Genomic DNA, 19,787 nt, shown 5'->3' on the forward strand with positions numbered 1-19,787 from the left:
CATAATTTGGCTTTTTTTTCTTTATTAGAAAAACATTTATAACAGTAACTTGAAAATCAGGAATACAATTTTTTAAAAATAGTTTTTCCCTGAGTAGCCTTTGGTGCTTCGTGTGGACTTCGATACTGGGTTGTAGGGGATCTACGCCCCATCAAGGATTATACAGGACTGGTTGTACAGGACTATACCATTTTGCAGCACCTGAAGTGAGGTTTACCAGCTGGTCTGCGTGGGTCAGAATGCTAGCAGGAAATTGACGGCAAAAATCAAACTGGGATAGTCTCAGGATGGTTTTTAAAGGGACCATTTAAAAAATGGTGTGGGGAAACCACAAAGAATTGGGTAGTCCCCCCTAGGACTAGTAACAGTGAAACTGTTGCCACCCTTCTTCAGAAAGGACCAGGGGAAAGGTGGGCTTCCAGATCCTGGGTTTCCAGACATTGAAATTAATGAGTCGTGGTGAGGAGATCACCTTGGGAGGAGCGGTGACAACTGGTAAATCACCAGCCAGCCCCAGACAAGTCAACAGGAAGGGAACTAAAGAATATATATCTCAATGGTACCTGCCTCCCACCTCCCAATGGAGGCCACCTCCTTGACCGTTGCTCACTGCACAACCAGAAGCCAGAGAGCAAGAGGCCCTGATGATGTGGCCCAGCCAGGAGGATCCAAAAAAAAAAAAAAAAAAAAAAAAAATCCCAGGCAGAATTAGCAGATTACTTTCAAGGTAGAGGTAGTCTGAATACACATTTTGGTTAAAAAAAAAAAAAAGAATGAAAATGTATATCCAACCAAAGCTAAAAATCAATATCCCTGAATGAACCTTAGAGATGCAACAGTAAATCTGAATTTTTTTCAAAATTGTTTAATTTTCAAAAAATTTTTAGTCAAATTCTAATAGGGCAAAAGAAACAATTATTCAGAACTGTCAGCTACTAACTTGCTCCTGCTGTCACTGTAGCATTTGGGATATTAAATTGGCATTCACTTCAACTGGCACTTTTAATAATGTCACTAATCTTTTATACACAAAAAAATATATAGTTCAGAAGAATATTTTGTGTAGCGGGTTTTCTAGAAGAAACCAGATACCTACATTGTACTGTTATCCTTCATCTTCAAAAACTTAACAATGGTTAGCAAACAATAGAAATCATTTCAGTAACTTTTAAAACAATTTATAGTCTCTATATTATGTTTCCAGGGCTGCCATAGCAAAGTTCCGCAGACCAGGTGGCTTAAAACAACACTGATTTCTTGTCTCACACTTCCGGGGGCTCAAAGTTGGAAATCAAGGTGTTGGCAGGGCCACTCTGAGTCTCTGCGGAGATTCCTTCCTTGCCTCTTCCTCGCTCCTGGTGGTGACAGTCAATCCACGGTGTTCTAGGCTTGCAGGCACATCTCTCCAATCTCTGCCTCTGTTGTCGGCTGGCCTTCTTCCCTCCCGTGATTCCATTTTCATATGGTCTTCTTATAAGGACACTAGTCATACCGGATTAAGGGCCCATCCTACTGCAGTATGACATCGTCTTAACTAATTACATCTGCAATGATGCGATTTCCAAACAAGGTCACATTCTGAGGGTTAGGATTTCAAAATATCTTTTTTTTTTTTTAACTGGAAGTTTGCACCTCTTAATCTCTTTCACCTATTTCACCCATTCCCCCATCCCCTCCCCTCTGGCGACCACCAATTTGTTCTCTGTATTTATGAACGTGTTTCTATTTTTGTTTGTTCGTTTGCTTCGTCTTTTAAATTCAATATATATGTGAAATCACATGATATTTGTCTTTCTCTGTCTGACTTATTTCATTTAATATAATATCCTCTAGGTCCACGCATGTTGCAAATGGCAATATTTCTTTCTCAAAATATCTTTTTGGGAGACACAATTCAGCCTGTACTAGTGCAATCAACTCAAAATAATAGGGAATTGCTTCTTAAAGCACTCTTTAATGAAGTTTTGTAGCACAGTAGAACAAATGTGTTTAGAGTTCCCCATTTTTCACTCATTTCTCTCCTTTTTGTCAACCTTAAAAATTCTTTTTTTTTTTCTTTAAAGATTTTATTTATTTATTTAACAGAGAGACAGCCAGCGAGAGAGGGAACACAGGCAGGGGGAGTGGGAGAGGAAGAAGCAGGCTCCCAGGGTAGGAGCCTGATGTGGGGCTCGATCCCAGGACTCTGGGATCACGCCCTGAGCTGAAGGCAGATGCTTAATGACTGAGCCACCCAGGTGCCCCAATCTTAAAAATCCTTTATTGTGTCTGGACCTTGAATTTAAATTGTCATGGGCACTATTCTATCTGATTTAGATTTTTCTTCATGTAAAAATTTCAGTTTACAATACTTTCATATCTAGTCAAGATGGAATACAGGGATCATATTTATCCTTCTGCTTAAAATGTCTAAAACACCAGACAAAACATATAAAACACTCTTCGAGACACTGGGTATCAGGCAGCAAAGGACAATGATCATTAATATATGGGAAACACATACAGGGAGCCCTACAATTGACCCAGCTTACAGCTTACATAGCACAGGGAAAGAGAAGCCGGGCAATGCCCAGAGATCTGCCAGAGGAGAGGAGACGGGGCTGGAAGTTCTCTACCACACACCCTCTCCTAATGGTACTATTAACTCTCAATTTCTTTGCCTCCTTCTCTAAATATTTGAAAGTTCTTGGTAATTGTCTTTAACAGTTTTAACATTTATTCGTACTATCACTACTAATCATTAGTGTGACATCTTAGCCTTGTAGTAATTATTGCACATTTACACTTTGATAGAATTTCAAAATACAAGAAAACATTTTTCTTACTAAAAGTTATACCTAAAAAAAAAATTTATACCCCAAATGCTTACTTATATTTGAAAGGACTGAGATATTAGCAATAATCTGAATGACATGCCTTGCTTGTGATACCATTATTAGCTGATTAAAGAGACTTACCCAAGCACATGACTATTGATCATGCAAAGTTCAGGGATGCCAGAAATGACATTGAAATCTCATTTATTTTGACTTTCAGTAGCTGAAACCAAAACCTCACAGTGGAGTTGGGCCAAATACCAAGACTAAATCAAAGTATGGTATATCCTAACCAAGGAATGAGAATCATATTGACTTTGGACATCAAAATAATTGAATGCTAGAAGTCAATGGAACCATATTTTAAGAAGTCTGAAGGGAAACTATTTTTGAATTTAGAATTCTACAAAACTCAGACTAACAATTTTAAGAATAAAAATGAAGATATGTTCATGTATGCAATGATTCAAATGGTTCGCCTCTCATGTCCACTTCCTGAAAACATTAAGGATACACTCCAGCAATGCAAAGAAAAAATCCAAAAAAGGTAGAGCTGTAGGAGTCAAGGAACAATAAAACAAATCAACGGTTGAAGGAAAAATAATCCTAAAATGAGCTGTGTATCTGGTTCCAAAAACACTATTTCCAAAATTAACCATCAGTAGTATTTGTCTTCTGTTAACACCAGACATGAGTAAAATATTAAATACAACTATGATAATTAAATAAAGTGTAAATGTTACCAATTATGGCAGGGCAAAAGTAATGGTAAAACTAAGAGAAGTCGAAGGAAGAAAGCAGAGGGGACAGAGGAGAGATGAAGGCAAGTGGGGGAGGTTAATTTCTTAAGAAAATTTTAACAAATTCAAATTTGATAGATCAAGAAAGAGGCTAAAGTAATTTTATAGAAAATGGTAAGGTAAACAACAGAATTTACTCTCCTTCCCAGATGTCACATTTCCTCAATAAAAATGGAAACGACATCCTCTAATCATGCACATCACCATACAGACTGCAGAAAAGATTTTAAAAGTCACCTGAATCTCATTTTAGTAATTTAGTGCCCCTTATTTTAATGTCAAACTTTCCAAATATTTGATGCTAAACCTCCAAAATAGAAATCATTTGTAAAAATGCACAAGTAAACACTGCTAAGCGGTTTGACTGTCATTGTAGGCAGTCTTTCTGTCCTGGCATTGAAGGGGACATGAAAGCTCTTCTCTTCCCAAAATACAGCCACTGTTGATTCCCAGATCTCACTGCGGCAGCACTACTCCTGTGAACCTAGCAGTAAAAATGCAAATCCAACAAGCCTATCAACCATCCATACCTAAGAGTAAGTTGAGTTCTCCAAAAAGACAATTTAAAGTTGATAGTGGGGGTGGGGCACCTGGGTGGTTCATGCGGTTGAGCTCCCAACTCTTGGTTTCTGCTCAGATCAGATCTCGTGATCCTGAGATGGAGCCCCGCATTGGCTCTGCACTCCGCAAGGAGTTGGCTTCAGATTCTCTCTCCCTCTCCCACCCACATGCACACTCTCTCATAAATAAATAAATAAATAAATAAATAAATTAATTAATAATCTTTTTTAAAAAGTAAAATAAAGTTGCTAGCAGGAAAGTCTCCAGGTGAGAGAAGGCTTGGCTGAGGAGTGCTGGGAAGGCTGAGGGGCCAGGAAGGCTGGAGGGCCATGGAGCATATAACTGCCCCCCCCACCCCCAGGCACGAAAGGCCACAGATGTGGGAATGGGCAGGCTCAGCTTGTACAGGGTAGTGGAACAGAAACATGGATGCTTGAGTCTCACTGAAGCCATCACACCTTCCCTGGATATCCGTCTTCAACATTTTTTTTTCCTAAGTGGGAAATACATCTCTATCTCATTTGAGTGGCTGTTATTTTGTGTTGTGCCATAGGCAGCCACACCTAAACCTATCTGATACAGAGGAAATGATCTCCTTCAATCATCCTAGCAATGCTAGGAGGTATGTAGTCTCATTACCTTCACTTTACAGATGAGCACACTGAGGCACAGAGAGGTTAAGTTACTTGTCTAAGGAACAGAGCTGAGAAGAGGTATTACCAAAAGGGCCAGGATAGTGGAAAAGAGTAGAAAAGGCTGACAGGTGTGGCTACCAGAGTAAGGACACAGGAATGGGTCCCTAAACCAGCAGATTCATCCACACCCAAAACTGTGTCATCTCTACTGCACGTTTTGTCCATGGAATATTAGTCTTGAATTGCCTGAAGTCTTGAGAAACTTAATACTACAAGTAAAATGGGACCCTCAACTACACAGCCCGTAGAAACGAAAAAAAGCTAGAAGCAACATAACAGATTTCAGAGCAGAGAAGCAGCAGCCTCAGGACACTCTGGATAATTGAGGGTTCCCTTTTAATTCAAGATTGAGCACAAAACACTATTTTCACTCTCCTTTCAAAACCTTATCAATTCCCGTTTTCCTGCTTAACTAAGTAAAATGAGGATAGTGGAACTTTTATTTGACAAATGATAATCCAGAAATTGCTCCAGCCATTACACTGGATAAAATTATCTTGGGAATTCAGAGGCCTGTATCCCAGGCCTATGTTGACCACTGATGCGCTCCCAATTTTAGACATTGCAACCGACATCCTGAATCTCTGTTTCCTCATTTGTTAATAAAGACGGTTGAACGAGATATTTTCTAAGGCCTTTTCTAGTCCTAATTGTCAATGATTCTGAATGTGATTATATCATGCATAAATGAAGAAAAAGTAGAAGGTTTTTGTTCTTTGTAATTTCCTGTGATGAAGCTGTTTAATGGACCCTGTTACCTGGCCTCTTCGTACCGTGAAACAGCAGAGTGCAGTAAAAACAAGTGAGATTGATGGAGGCTCCTGATTATTTAGGAGCTGCTTAAATAGGACTTTATTATAATACTATTTACCATGAGGCCTAAGAAAATTGGTGGGATTAGAGTTACAGCCCTAATAATTTGCCTTTATAGATTTAACCTGAAATAACAGGCTGAAAGGACAAATAAAATTAGCAGTTTCCTGAATAATTCCTGGATAAATGTAAGTATAAAATCCTGTTGAAAAAAAAAGCAACAAGTTGGTAGCTCTGGTTCAAAACAGGCAGAAAGGGAAATGGGTAGGATTACTTGGACCTAATTAAGGGCTTGGCAAAGTTCTGGCTCCTGTTGTTTGCCTTACCTCAAAGCTGTTCTGTTCCTTTTCTTTCAGTGTTGGGTGTCCGAGTGACAAATGTCTTTCTTAGTGGGCAAGCTCCCTCATGTGGAACTTTGCCAGGTATCCAGTAATAAGCAAAATGGTGTGTGGGGGGGGGTGGCCCTCTTAGGAGTCCAACAGAGAATATGAATTTAGCTTGTGTCCTTAACACAATCTTATCCATCCATCCATCCATCCATCCATCCATCCATCCAAGTACCTTCCTTTTGGTAGCATCTATCTAGGGGCTGTGAAACACAAAAATATTTAGAAGCTGTAGAAGATACTGTTCTCTCTCATCAAGGAAATGACTGCCTATATCAATGATATTTCAGCTTCCTATATCGACAGAAGGGTGTTTTTAGAAAATGTTGTTTTTGCATTTGCATATTGGTTTAGGACTAATTTTGACAATTTTAACATTCATCCCTGTCCTTTATCTTTGCTTCCCAAACCTACATCATTGTGTTTCTTTTTCTTTTTTTTTTTTCAGCTTTCTCCAATATTTCTTTAGAATTGCTCAGAAGAGGGGTGTCTGGATGGCTCAGTCAGTTAAGCATCTGCCTTTGGCTCAGGTCATGATCCCAGGGTCCTGGGATTGAGTCCTGCATCAGGCTCCCTGCTCAGCGTGAGCCTGCTTCTCCCTCTCCTCCCCACTTGTGCTCTCTTTTGCTATCTCTGTCACTATCTGTCCCTCTCTCTCAAATCAATCAATCAATCAATAAATAAAATCTTTTAAAAAAATAGAATTGCTCAGAAGAGAGAGACTCTCACAGCATGACACGGGGAGATTTTTTGCTTCCTCAGGCATGGCAAAGCCTATTTTCATTTTCATTTCATAGAAAAATATTACAACCAACAAGTTCTGTTTCCAAGTCTTTATAAAAGCACCTTTCTACTAAGAGGAAACAAACTTCAGTGGTGACGCAGACGTAACTGGTTAGCACTAGCTCATTCCTATGAGGTAATGAAGGCAAGGAGGGCAAGACTTGACTTAGAGCTCTACAAACAGGAATCTTCACTTCCAGGGCAGGACAAATTAAACCTACTTTATCACTTCCAGCGCTTGTCAACAGTGCCTGCACATCCTTGCCCATTTTCAAGGACAAGATCCTGATTACAAATGCAGCCAGAAGATCTACAACTGACACTCTAACATGCTCCTCTGTGAACCACGGAAAAGAGGCCGGCAGCAAAGGCTGTAGCAACACCATCATCCCTGGATTCATTGCTCAAAACATTCTCTTAATTCTCCTGCAAAAACGGCCTAACAAGAGGCGCCTGGATGGCTCAGTTAGTTGAGCCTCCGACTCTTGGTTTCAGCTCAGGTCATGATATCAGGTTCATGAGACTGAGCTCTGCATTGGGCTCCTGCTCAGCAGGGAGTCTGCTTCCCCTCTCTCTCCCTCTGCCTCTCCCCCCACTCATTGCACTCTCTCCATCTCAAATCAATCAATCGATCTTTTTTTAAAGTGGCCTAACAAAATGTTTCCAAAGAACTTTTGAATTGTATGATGCTAATGAAGCTGTCCTTGAGTTCTTAGTTACCTGCAGTAAAAACTGGACAAGACTGGTGAATGTAGAAGAACGTTACAGCATAGTATGAAATTGGATTTGGCCGGTAAGTTACTATGCACTTTAGTTTTCTGGGGCAGCCATAACAAATTACCACAAACTGGTAACAAAGCTTAAAACAGCAGAAATTTATTCTCTCATAGTTCTGAAGGGCGTAAACCCAAAATCAAGCTGTTAGCAGGGCTGTGATCCCTCCAAAGTCTCCAAAGGAGAATCCTTCCTTGCCTCTTCTAGCTTCTAGGGGCTCCAGGTGTTCACTGACTTGTGGTATACCTCCAGTCTCTGCTTCTGTCTTCACATGGTCTCCTTCTCTGTACCTTTTCCTCTTCTCTTCTCTTCTCTTCTCTTCTCATATGAGGACATTTGCCATTGGATTTAAAATCCAACCAAAACCGGGATGATTTCATCTTGAGATCCCTAACTTAATGATATCTGCAAAGACCCTTGTTCCAAATAAGGTAATGTTCATAGGTTCCAGGTAGACATGTCTTTTGGGGGCCACCATTCAACCCACTACACTATATTATTCTTTTAATTGGATCTTATCCACTTCAGAAAGCTTTGTACTGGGTGTTACTTGAGGTCTTCCTGCTCTTTAAGATAAATATGTGATTTGCTAGAATCCTAATTCCATGCCCTGGGGAAGTCTAATCCCTCCTGGGGCTTCTGCAAATTCCTAGAATGGGGTGAGAGGGATGGGCAATAATCTTCATGCACCTTTCAGTTCCTGAGTTGTTTTAATGTCTATTGTTCCTTTCCCTTACCTTGTTGATCCAGAAACAGAATTTGATCTAGTTCTTCAACTAAAAACAGCCAAGGGGCGCCTGGGTGGCACAGTCATTAAGCGTCTGCCTTCGGTTCAGGGCGTGATCCCAGCGTTCTGGGATCAAGCCCCACATCAGGCTTCTCCGCTGGAAGCCTGCTTCTTCCTCTCCCACTCCCCCTGCTTGTGTTCCCTCTCTTGCTGCCTGTCTCTGTCAAATAAATAAATAAAAATCTTAAAAAAAAAAAAACAGCCAAGATTCTTAGATTTTAGGGGATTATAAATAACAGGGGGTAGAACACAGGAAGGCAAATCCCTTTAAATTGAATATAAGAAATTCCTGTTCTCTGGGCGCCTGGGTGGCAGAGCGGTTAGGCGTCTGCCTTCGGCTCAGGGCGTGATCCCGGCGTTATGGGATCGAGCCCCACATCAGGCTCCTTCACTATGAGCCTGCTTCTTCCTCTCCCACTCCCCCTGCCTGTGTTCCCTCTCTCGCTGGCTGTCTCTATCTCTGTCGAATAAATAAATAAAATCTTAAAAAAAAAAAAAAAAGAAATTCCTGTTCTTAAATTCTTCAGCCACATTCACCTGGGACTTGGCTATCATCCCTCTCCTCTCTCTTCAATACCTGCTCATTCCTATTTATTTCTTAGGAGGACAGCTTCATTATCTACTTTCCTCCTTCAGCAAGGCTTGCCCGTAGCGACTTACCTTTGGCCCTGGAGTCTTATTGAACTAGTTTCCTTTTAGGAATAGTCCCAACCTGAGAAAAATTCTGGTATTAGCTATCAAGATCCCAATCCCCTCTGGGGCGCCTGGGTGGCACAGCGGTTAAGTGTCTGCCTTCGGCTCAGGGCGTGATCCCGGCGTTATGGGATCGAGCCCCACATCAGGCTCCTCTGCTATGAGCCTGCTTCTTCCTCTCCCACTCCCCCTGCTTGTGTTCCCTCTCTCGCTGGCTGTCTCTATCTCTGTCGAATAAATAAATAAAATCTTAAAAAAAAAAAAAAAAGATCCCAATCCCCTCTTCCCTGCCTACTATAAATCATTTAAGATCTATTAGAAAAGACCTTCAAGATATTTTTTTTTAAGTTGCATAACAACTAGGAATCAAACTTCTGTGGTAACACTGGAAAACTGCTAATGAACCTTACTACTTTTATTTATACAATTTATTCCACAGCTGCTATTTAGACAATAGAAAAGAAGAGAGGAGAAGTGCAAAAGAAGAGTCTGTATGACGGACAAGAGGAGTTGCCACCATGATCCTCTTGAATCTGATCTGTAATTTGATCACACTAAGGGTGGACTGATTCCCCCATTTAACAATATGAAGCCACAAGTCACTTTCTTCTTTTCTCCAAAGAAAGTGTGAGCCTCTACCTAAGTTTATGAGCTGCAATACTCAGAGTGACAGTAATGAGCAGCAGGACACGACTGATTAATATGTGCTGATTTCCCAGGCTTCCAGCAGCCCTAGACTATCATGTGCTGAAAATGCAAACCCCAGCATGGATTTGTCCCTCCAGATACTTGGGGAGGGGCTAAGAAGGGAAAGACATGAGGAAGCAGCTGTTGCCGAAAATGTGGGTAGACTCTACAGTACTGAGGGTTAAGGCAATCAAGGCCACTGAGAAAACAATCTTTGCTTCCACAGTCAACTACTTTGGGATGAAATGATAGAACAGATAGTTGTCTGGAAAATAAAAACTGGAACATATAAAGAAGATAACTTAAGTAAACCTTTTAAAGAACACAGGTCTGGGGTCACCTGGGTGGTTCAGTCAGTCAAGCATCTGCCTTCGGCTTAGGTCATGATCCCAGGGTCCTGGGATCAAGCCCTATGGGGCTCCCTGCTCAGCTGGGAGTCTGCTTCTCCCTTTCCCTCTGCCCCTCCCCACCTCGTGCTCTCTTTCTCTCTTAAATATATAAAATGTTAAAAAAAAAAAAAAAAGGAACACAGGTCTGACACGTGAATGTATATTTCTAGGATTAGGCTGATTTCAAAGTCCATCCATTACTCAAGTCATGACCCACTGATGCTGACGGAATTGTAGCCTAAAAGAAGATGAAGGAATGAAGCAGCAGACTTCAACAGCCAACCCACCAGAAAGAATTTATTTCCAGAGAACCATAGTTAAAAGATGAAGAAAAAGAAGTTAGGAACAATGCAATTAAATAAATTATTTGGATTCTCACATTTCATCCGTTTGTTAAAATACAAATAGTGCCCCCTAGGAATTTTGAGTTTTGCTGAACCAATTACAATAGCATAAGCTAAGGGCTTAAAGAGAATTTTGAGCAAGTAAGTTCTCCACCAGGAAAGAAGGAAAGACCCCTGAGAAGTCTTCTATGTTGGCTCCTTGCCATTAGATAAGAGCACTGGTCCTTAGAGAGGAGAAACAAATTTGCTCTTAAGGCTCCAGAGGGGGAATCCACAGTTATCCTGGATGTAACAATTCTCTTGCTAACTCATGTTCACAAGTCACACCTTCTGCTCTGTCAGTGTGGACAGACAAGGGTGATTTTCACAGTTAGAACAGTCTCATGTTCACTCTCAACCCCATTGTAATCTTTCTTCCTAGCCCTTATTTTTGACTTCTCTAGTCTTTTAGCCTCCTTGAATTGCTCCATTATGTTCTGCACATTTCACCCTAACTGTGAATACCAAATATGAGTTGTCCTCCAGGAAATTTCTTTAGGCCACCACAAGTGGTTAACACTCCTCGTCTCCTAAACAAGAAGTTAAAGAGTCAAAGGAACTTGGGAAATTCTTGTCTTAGTCAATTCCACAAATATTTATCAAGTACTCATACATGCAAGACACTGTGCTAGGTTCTAGATAAGGGAGAAACAGATATTTGTAATAACACAAAAGTTAAAACAATCTTACATGCAATGGTTAAGCGATCTCTGCTGCATCCATTCTTGGAATGTTATGGGTCAGTTACAAATCAGGCAGATTTACAACTATTGACATGATCGTGTTTCCAGGACATACCGCTGAATGACATGGATAAGTTGCAGAACAAAAGTAATAAAGCTAACACTTATATAGGTCTTGTCATATGCACACAAAACAATACTACTTCAACAGTCATATACGTAAATACAAAGAAAAGGAAAAGTTCTCAAAAAACATATCCCGAACAACTAAACGCATGATTATGGTTACCCAGGAGACTGAGATTAGAAGTGATCAAGGGAAAATTACCTTCCTCCATACTGCCTGGTTGTTTTTTATAGCCAAGGGAATTTATGTATTTACTCAGTAATTAATAACTTTTATTTAAAGGATTAGTAAAAGTCATGGCTCTTCACTTCAAATTGTCCATAACTGAGCTGGGGTGGGGGTGAGGAAGAGGAGAGGGGAGCTATTCAATCTAATCCACAAAGCTGTGCTGGGCAGAACAGTACCTGGGTCAGGTGAGGGGTACAGTTTATTACAAAGAAGGACAGAGAGCATCCCCCAACAATGGCTTCTCTGCAAAGATGTTGTTTGACATGAGCTTGAAAGATGGGGAGGAAGCAAATGTCAGGATGCTGGAGCTGGCGGGCATTTTAAGATAAGGATAGCAGGAGAAGAAGCTAATGGGCAGTAAAGAGAAAGGCAGGCAGCGCTTAATTTGACCGAAGACGGGAACCTTAGAAGGTCTGTGAGCAAGGGATTGATCTAATTAGGGATGCAGCTGAGGAATGCTAATTCTGCTGCCGTGTGAGGTGCCTCTGACTGGACAGAGGCCGAACAACCCGAGCAAGAGCACCTCTCCAAAAAGGTAGCGACAGGAAGAGAGAGAAGAGAGATGGCTGAGAAGTACAAGTTACGGGATCTCGGTAAGAGAAATGGCAGAATCTAAGAAGATGCCAAGGCATGAAGCCCAAAAGAGCATCACTGAACATTTAAATGTGAAATATTCAGAAATATGTCTCATAAATGGAGCTACTGCATCTACGAAAGCAGAGAGAGAGATGGCAGTTGAAAACCACACATGACAAAAGTTAGAAACCATCACTGTCAGGAGCTGAAAGCAGATCTGTAGGACAGTAAGTGGCCGTTTCTTCCTGCTCTGTCTGCCAAAGCACAGCTACTTAAAGTGATGGTCCACGGACCAGTGGGGGTCCGTGAGCTGTTTGTCAGCCTTGTGTGAGGATACAGGAATTGAAATTAAGAGAAAGTATTCAGAAACTCTTTTACCAATTTAAAAAAGAGTAACTTTATGTTTACTTGCTCTAATAACTCTTAAAATTGCACTTATATTTTTGCATGTCTTTCAAGTTTCATTTTTCTAGCAATTCATTTTATTGTATTCTATAGAAGTTTCAACTCACAATAGATTGAAGGGGGAAAAAAACTCTTTCACCAAAAATAGTTTGAGAAGTACCAATATAGATATACTTCACACTGAAAAGATTTAATAGTTTTTATTTGTTATTTCATTTTATCCTGAAAAATATCTTCAAATAAGTACTGGAAGTCCGTTTTCCCCAGTTTTACATGAGGAAAGACCCAGTCCTAGAGGGATTTTATAAATTATCACCAAATTACAGAAAAATGCAGGGGGGTGGGTGAGGGAAGGAGAGCAGGTCTAGAAAGCTGGGTTTCTGACTCTGAGCTAAAGAATTTTTAGTATTCTAGGTTCCAGAATTTCCAGTATGGTATAGGCCGAAATTGCTTTTTAGAAGACAGATGAACCATTTTGCTTTATAAAACATGCAACCTGTACTGCAGGGTTCTCAGCAACAAATTTAAGATACCATTGGATAGAGGCAAAAAGTTTCCAACTTTTACTTTCTTTAACTCAAGGATTTCAGATGAATTTCAAATAGCTAAGGCTGGGATCAACCAATATTTCAATGAATTACTAATGATATTATAGTAGGTGGGATATTTGGAGATGATCAAACTTCCCCAAATATCCCCTTTTCAGATAAACTTTTAGAGTTGATATTTAACTTAAAAGTTATCTTTAAATCAAATTATTCTTCTTATTTTTGCTCTGGGCCTAACAAATCTGGATGACACACCATCATCAAAGGCTGTGAACGTGTTGGTATTTCGCACAGCACCGGAATGACTGGTTCCTGAAAATATAGAATTATAAAGTTCAAATTTTGTTTATTCTCAGAAACTGTGAGAAAAAGGATAGTTTGCTGGAGGATTCACCAAGCTCCTAGACAATGAGAGAATTCCAGTAAAATAACATTCTGATGAACTAGGTGTAAGTGAACTAGGGATATGTAGATTAGATTTCTTTCTTTCTTTCTTTCTTTCTTTCTTTCTTTCTTTCTTTCTTTCTTTCTTTCTTTCAAGATTAAATTTCTTTTGAAACACACACGGTTTTTTAAAATTACATGAAGTTGCTTGGCAAATGTGTTAAATGGATACGCCAACCCCCAAATGTTTGACAGACAGTTGAGGCCAATACAAAAGCTCTGCTTGGTCATTCCTTCCCTCCAGGTATTAACCACAAAGGTATTTTAGACCTCCACCAAGGCTACAGGAATCTAGAATATTCTTAAGCTACTTTACTAGTCAAACAAACCCCATCAACTTGTGCAAAAACTGATCATTTCTCGGGGAAATGGGTCCTAAATTTGAGACACAGAAACTCTAAGAAAGGCTTCATTTTTAAAGGGCAATTGACTGTAGGACTGAATAACATAATCCTAATTTTGACTCTTCAGCTGATCAAATGTTGGTCGAGAGATGGAGGAAAACTACACGCCACGTCATTCATGCCGCACTTCCTTGCAAGCGCACCAACATTAGTGAAACAGATGAAATAAACGCTCAGCTTTATGAGATTCAGTGTACATAAAAGCATCTTACAGACTAAATGGTTGGTTTGATTTATCCAATAGTGAATATTACTCTGCTTTTTTTTTTTTTTACATGTGTATAACAAATTAAAGTTTACAGCTTAAATTATTATCGGGTCCTATTCCATGCTTCCTTGGTTCTTCCCTAGACATATCTTTAGTGACAGGCAGGAGGCATTTGTATCTGTCCCTCAGGTAAGATCTTCTTCTACAGAAATAGGCAAAGAAAACAGAAAATTCGCAAGTGGAAGAGCTCTTGTTTGTCTTTTCATGTTTGGTAGTGAAAGCATATGATACGCTATTTGTGGTTTCTTCTCTCACCGAAAACTGGAGATTTTGAAGACAGCATTCTCATCGGCCGCACTCGCCCCTCCATTGTAATTCCTAGCATTGCTCCAGGCGGAAAGAAGGCACTCAGTATCTGGTGAATATTTACAAATGAATAAAGCAGACCCAGAAGAACTCGCATCTATTTTTCTCTCAGAGACTCACATACGACTGGACAAATCCATCATCTGGTTATGTACACCGCCTTCCAATAGCCTTTCCTTTCACGGCTCTGAATTCATTCAGAATGTTCCAAGATTTCCTGCCCAGCAAAGTTGTTGGAATAACCAGTGCCAACGCTGAATAGCTTTGAGGCTATTGGGAAGTGAGTGGGACAGAAGACATTTTTATCAGTCAAACAGCTCCAGCGGCAACTGCCTTTAAAAAGTGCTTTCTGATAAGTAAAGCTCCCCAAGCCCTGAGGCACTTAAACATTGATCTGTAAATATTTAACAGTGATAAAGAGATAAGCGGAGGTGAGTGGAATCATCCTGCTGATCTTTACATAGCAAAGAGACTAACCACCTGACTCTTAAAAACATTCCTCAGCTTTTGAGTCGGCTGCCTTGCAATGCTTCCCCGAGCCTCCTTGGATCACTGACCTGCCCTAGCCAACCTTAAACAAATACTGGTTTGTCCTCTGGCCTCCAACTTGTTCTTCCAGAACCATGGGGGGGATACTTGACTTGCTTATTGGCTTTAGAACTCACAAATGTGGATGCTAACCTTGACTTTCCTGGTAGAAGAAAATCTTCTCAAGTGTTATCAGCAGCATTTTCCCTTAAATGTGTAAATACCAGTATGCCTATGTCCTTTACTTTGTCTTTACCACTGTATTACAGATTCAGTCCATTATTTAATCCATTCAGCTGCCTTCACAGAGGAATAACAACATTTTAACCTGCTTAGATTTGATTAGGGAAGAAGCACATGCCCTTTCCGCAGAGTCACGCCTGGTGTTGATTTTTATAGCAAAAAACTGGACTAATGTCCCTTAGCATCACAGTGGTGGCATCGCTTCAATCAAAGGCTGTGTCTGCACTGCCGCAAAAGATTCAGATGCCCACTCACTCAGTTCAGACAACCAATCAACCGAGTCAAATAAACAGTCCGGGAAAATAGATGATTTGACTGAGTTCAATGGTTGGTTGACTGACCTGATTAATTCAGTTCAAAGCAGTCATCCAGGGGCCCCTTGGTATCCGTACTGCCTCCTGATGGAACGAATGCTGACCACAACGGACACAGAGAAATACAGGACTGTCTGGCAGAAGGTGATTGGCTGCCAGACTGCTTGACCATAGTACCTGAATGGTCATGGAATAAACCTCCAAACCAGCAACTCAGCTGTGTTCTCCACCCTCTCCAAGGGCTGTGAAGTCCTGGGGAAGGGTGGGAACTCTGGAAACGAGACTGCCTGGGGTGAAATCTCCACTTTGTCGCTTAGCACCTTTCTGACCTGGAGGTACCTAACTGCTCTCTGCCCACAATCTACAATTTGAACATAATATGACTTATCTTAAAGGGTCCGGGTGTTGGATGGATCAGTGAGGTAACATAAAGCACTTAGTAAGTGCTCAATAAATGTTTGCCCCTGTTTTTGTTATTATTATTTAACAGAAAGAAACTTCAAACCAGACAGAGACTTCACAGTATGATCAGAATTTCCCAGCACCTCGGATGTTTTTAAATTTGAAATAATGTATTTCCCAGCAAAGACATTTTCATTTGCCAATAAATATCTTATTTTTCCAGAGTTCTCTAGGTACTCATAGTTTATGCTGGATATATAATATCGACAGAAAGGTTATCTGGAATTATCCTATGGAAAACATTCATATTGGCTCCAAATGACCAGAAATCTTGTGCTAACTGAAATGTATCATCTTTTAGGAATAGGCAGAAAAAATACACTTTGGGTGCTGGGCCTGGGGCCACTGTGTCTCCGAGGTGCAGGGGTGACTTCACAAGGGTGCAGTCTGTGTGGTTTCGTGGCACCCCACGCTCAGAAGGCCCTGCGCTTGGTTTAAGGTGCCACTGTTGTCAATTTGAAATTCTTGATAACTTTTGAACAAGGGTCCTGAGGATTATTTAGATGGTCCAGTCAGGGTGTGACCTGTTATTGGTAGCTAGGATTCTAGAGTGATTCATGCACATCCATAGATCGGAGCCCTTCTGTTAGAAGATTTTAAGAAAATATTGATTAGCTCAGCTGCTATGATACTTGTAGCTGAGATATGAGTTATCCTGTGGTTATTATCCATGAAGGAGCTGCTTCAGATGCCCATGACTGGCTCACAATACAGGCTTGTTAGAGCGACAGAGCGCCTCGGTCAAGCCCTTCACCGGGTTCTCAGACCAGGGGAGGCTGACAAGCAGGAGTGACTTGCAGTCATTTCCCTCATGCGTGATTCCACTCGTGTCAGCTCATTATTCAAAAATGTATTTTGAATAATCTCAAGAGCCTAGAAGTATCTCATTCCAAACACCAGCATAAAGATTTGGATTCTCTGTCCTTCATCCGGCTTTCCTTAGTTCACATCTCATTCTTACACTCTTGACATGATCTCTGTATTATTTTCCTACAGCATGCGATAAAAACCACTGTTTTAGTTGTTTGATTTTTACTGTGTGATTAGTCTAGGGATGACAGAGAGAAAAGCACGTAAAGCATTATTTTATTTGAAAGCCAGAAGCACATAATGTTTATTAATAAAGAGCCTGGTTTACATAGATTTTATTATTATTGAGCATAAAATGGTTTATATTACAAGCAAGGGTGAAATTACTAACTAATTAGCCTGTGAAGATCATGTTTAATGGAATAGATAAATCTAGGGTGTTGCTTTTTTTGCAAACCTTAAGGGTCTGATTCATTAAACATGTACATATGCAGCCTTTATGCTGAAACAGGGGACTGTGATATACAATTCAAGGTCAAATGCTTCATTTTGTGTTCCTCAAAGTCCAAAATCTAGGGCTTTAAATTCCTTAATTCTTACGGTAGTCAGTTTCTTTACACAGCTGCCTTAGTGTGAACACTGAATTCAACTATAAATGATGGCAATTGAAAAAAGCAAAAGTGAAGAATTTAGGGGCCAAATTCTCACTCTCTCGCTCTCTCTCTTTGGGTACTACAGCTTAAAACCCACTTAACTCTTCCAAAGGAACTTTGTTTCTATTAACTTAGAGGATTGCACAATCTTTGTCAACACACCATTCTCATATATTTCAGTTAAATTTTGTAATGGCACCATAAAATGTGTCAGGCATTGCCATAAACTATCAGTCAGAGGAAGCACCAATTGTATGGGAAAATTACTAGAAACCATGTCTTAGAAGGAAGAAAAAAGCAAAATTCTTCAAGAACTTGGAAAAATAATCCTCAATGTTTCCCTATGATGTGTGTTTCTCATTTTAATAAAAATAAAGACCGTGTGTTTTAAGTCAGATTTCAGGGTTTGAAGCAGTGTGGCTCCTTTAATCTCCTGACGAATGCTGGTTCCTCAAGGCCACTGCAGAGCAGCTAGCCTTCCCTCTCTCCCTGCCCCCCGCTGCTCTGGAGTGGGGGTGTTGGTACCCACTGGGGTTAATGCGGCACAGATACACGTGCATGCTGCCATTTCTTTACTTTCAGAAGACGTTCTACGGGTCTAACTTAGAGGATATTGGGTCTGTCGTATATTACATCATTAGTTAAAAGTTGACTCGCCACATATCCTGAATCTAGTCCTTTCATTCAAAATCCAAGTCAGCACAGGTGAACAATTCACTTCTGTTCTGGGAGGCTAGAATGTGCTTGTTTGAAAGAACCAAGGAGCCTCAGCTGACTGAATGATCGATACCAAGTCGTCTCTCGGTTGTCTCTTGCTTGTTTGAACAGCCTTAGGGAGACTACAATAAGCAAAATCAAACCCAAACGAGAAACCCATGTAGCTGCTATGATAATACTGGAGGGATTCTGAGTTACCCTGTGACCATCCCAACAACCCCAAAGGATTAAAACATTATTCACAACGATGATAAGGCTGCACACTGCCATAAAGCCTCCAATGTTCCGTTTTATGTAAGTGCTTTGCTTTAATGTTGGAACTAAGAGCAAATCTAGACTTACCAAGCCATTGGTTTGTATTCAGGAAATTTGTGTTTAGGAAGAACCTCGAATGTTTGCTCTGGAGGGCCTGGGATTTTTGGACACGGGCGGGAGTTTGCAGGCTCAGTGAGTTGGGCCGGCCAAGTTCACATCATTTAAAGATGAACACTGCCCCCTGCTGGACAAAGGCCACATTACTTCCCAAAGAACTATGCTTAAGGGTGAAAAAGCACACTACAACTGGGGAATTAATTTTGATTTTTTTCATCTTTCTTCAGTTCTTAGCTTGACAACTAAATTCAGAAGAATTGTAACTTCAGAGAACCATTATTGCATTTCAAGACAATTTGCTTTATCTTATTCTTGCTACTCAGCCCATTATTATGAACTACCAGTCCTGGCAGAGATGTACTCAAATGAAACAATAAGAAAAACAAAGGCAGCCACTGTGGTAACTGGGGGGCTTTTGAGATAGAACAGGGAATGGAAAAGAGAACTCTGCAAAAGGTTTTGATGGTTGGTAGTTCGGCTGTCGTCAGTTACACCACCGAAAGCTAGAGAGAACCCAAGCTAAATTACAGTGCTCAAGAGAGCTCACAAACATCTGAATCGCTTTATTTTCTAACCATACGTTTTCCCCTAAACTGAGCACCATGACAGAGCTGCCCTGAAGAGTGTGTGGAGCCCAGGTCTTAAGGAGGGGTGAGAACACTACAAGGACACACCATGACATGCCCTCACCCCAACTCCCTTCCTGCTTCCTGGGCTAAACTGAAGTGGGATGAACTCCTCCGGGAACTGCAAGGGAGGAAAGTCCTGGAAACGAAGAGCTGCCTGCTCACCTCACCACCTCAAAGGCAGTGCATTTCGTAGAACCTCTGGGAGCCCTCTTTGGGGAGGAAAACGTGTGGATCAGTGGCTGAGGGACCCTGGAAAGGACAGCTCAGGGTCATCTGACAGGGAGCCCACAGTGTGGGGAGAGGCAATAAGAAACTACTCTCGATTTTGAAAGTCCAATTGTGCAGACTGAGCAAACACGCCACTAGAAGACAAGACGAAGGCCTGCTTTTATTGAGTGGTTCAGCAAATGTTACTGAATGCCCACTATGTACCAGGTTCCTACAGCGTTTAACGAGGACACATTTTGGTAGTTCTGTATAACTCACAAAGTACTTTAACACCA

General features: G+C 40.8%; 1 protein-coding gene across 1 annotated transcript in view; it reads right to left on the reverse strand.

The window, feature by feature from the left end:
* Positions 1 to 675: 675 nt before the first annotated feature.
* The window catches only part of FTCDNL1 (formiminotransferase cyclodeaminase N-terminal like), a 114,427-nt gene continuing 95,315 nt past the window's right edge, over positions 676 to 19,787 (reverse strand). Inside the window, exon 4 of the mRNA XM_087862405.1 lies at positions 676 to 1,544. Within this exon, the coding sequence (XP_087718531.1) occupies positions 1,531 to 1,544 (14 nt within the window). The 3' untranslated portion in view covers positions 676 to 1,530. The remainder of the gene's footprint in view (positions 1,545 to 19,787) is intronic.

Source organism: Ursus americanus, chromosome 1 (assembly GCF_024610735.1).
Source record: "Ursus americanus isolate L20-20 chromosome 1, mUrsAme1.1.p, whole genome shotgun sequence".
NCBI classification, from domain to species: domain Eukaryota; kingdom Metazoa; phylum Chordata; class Mammalia; order Carnivora; family Ursidae; genus Ursus; species Ursus americanus.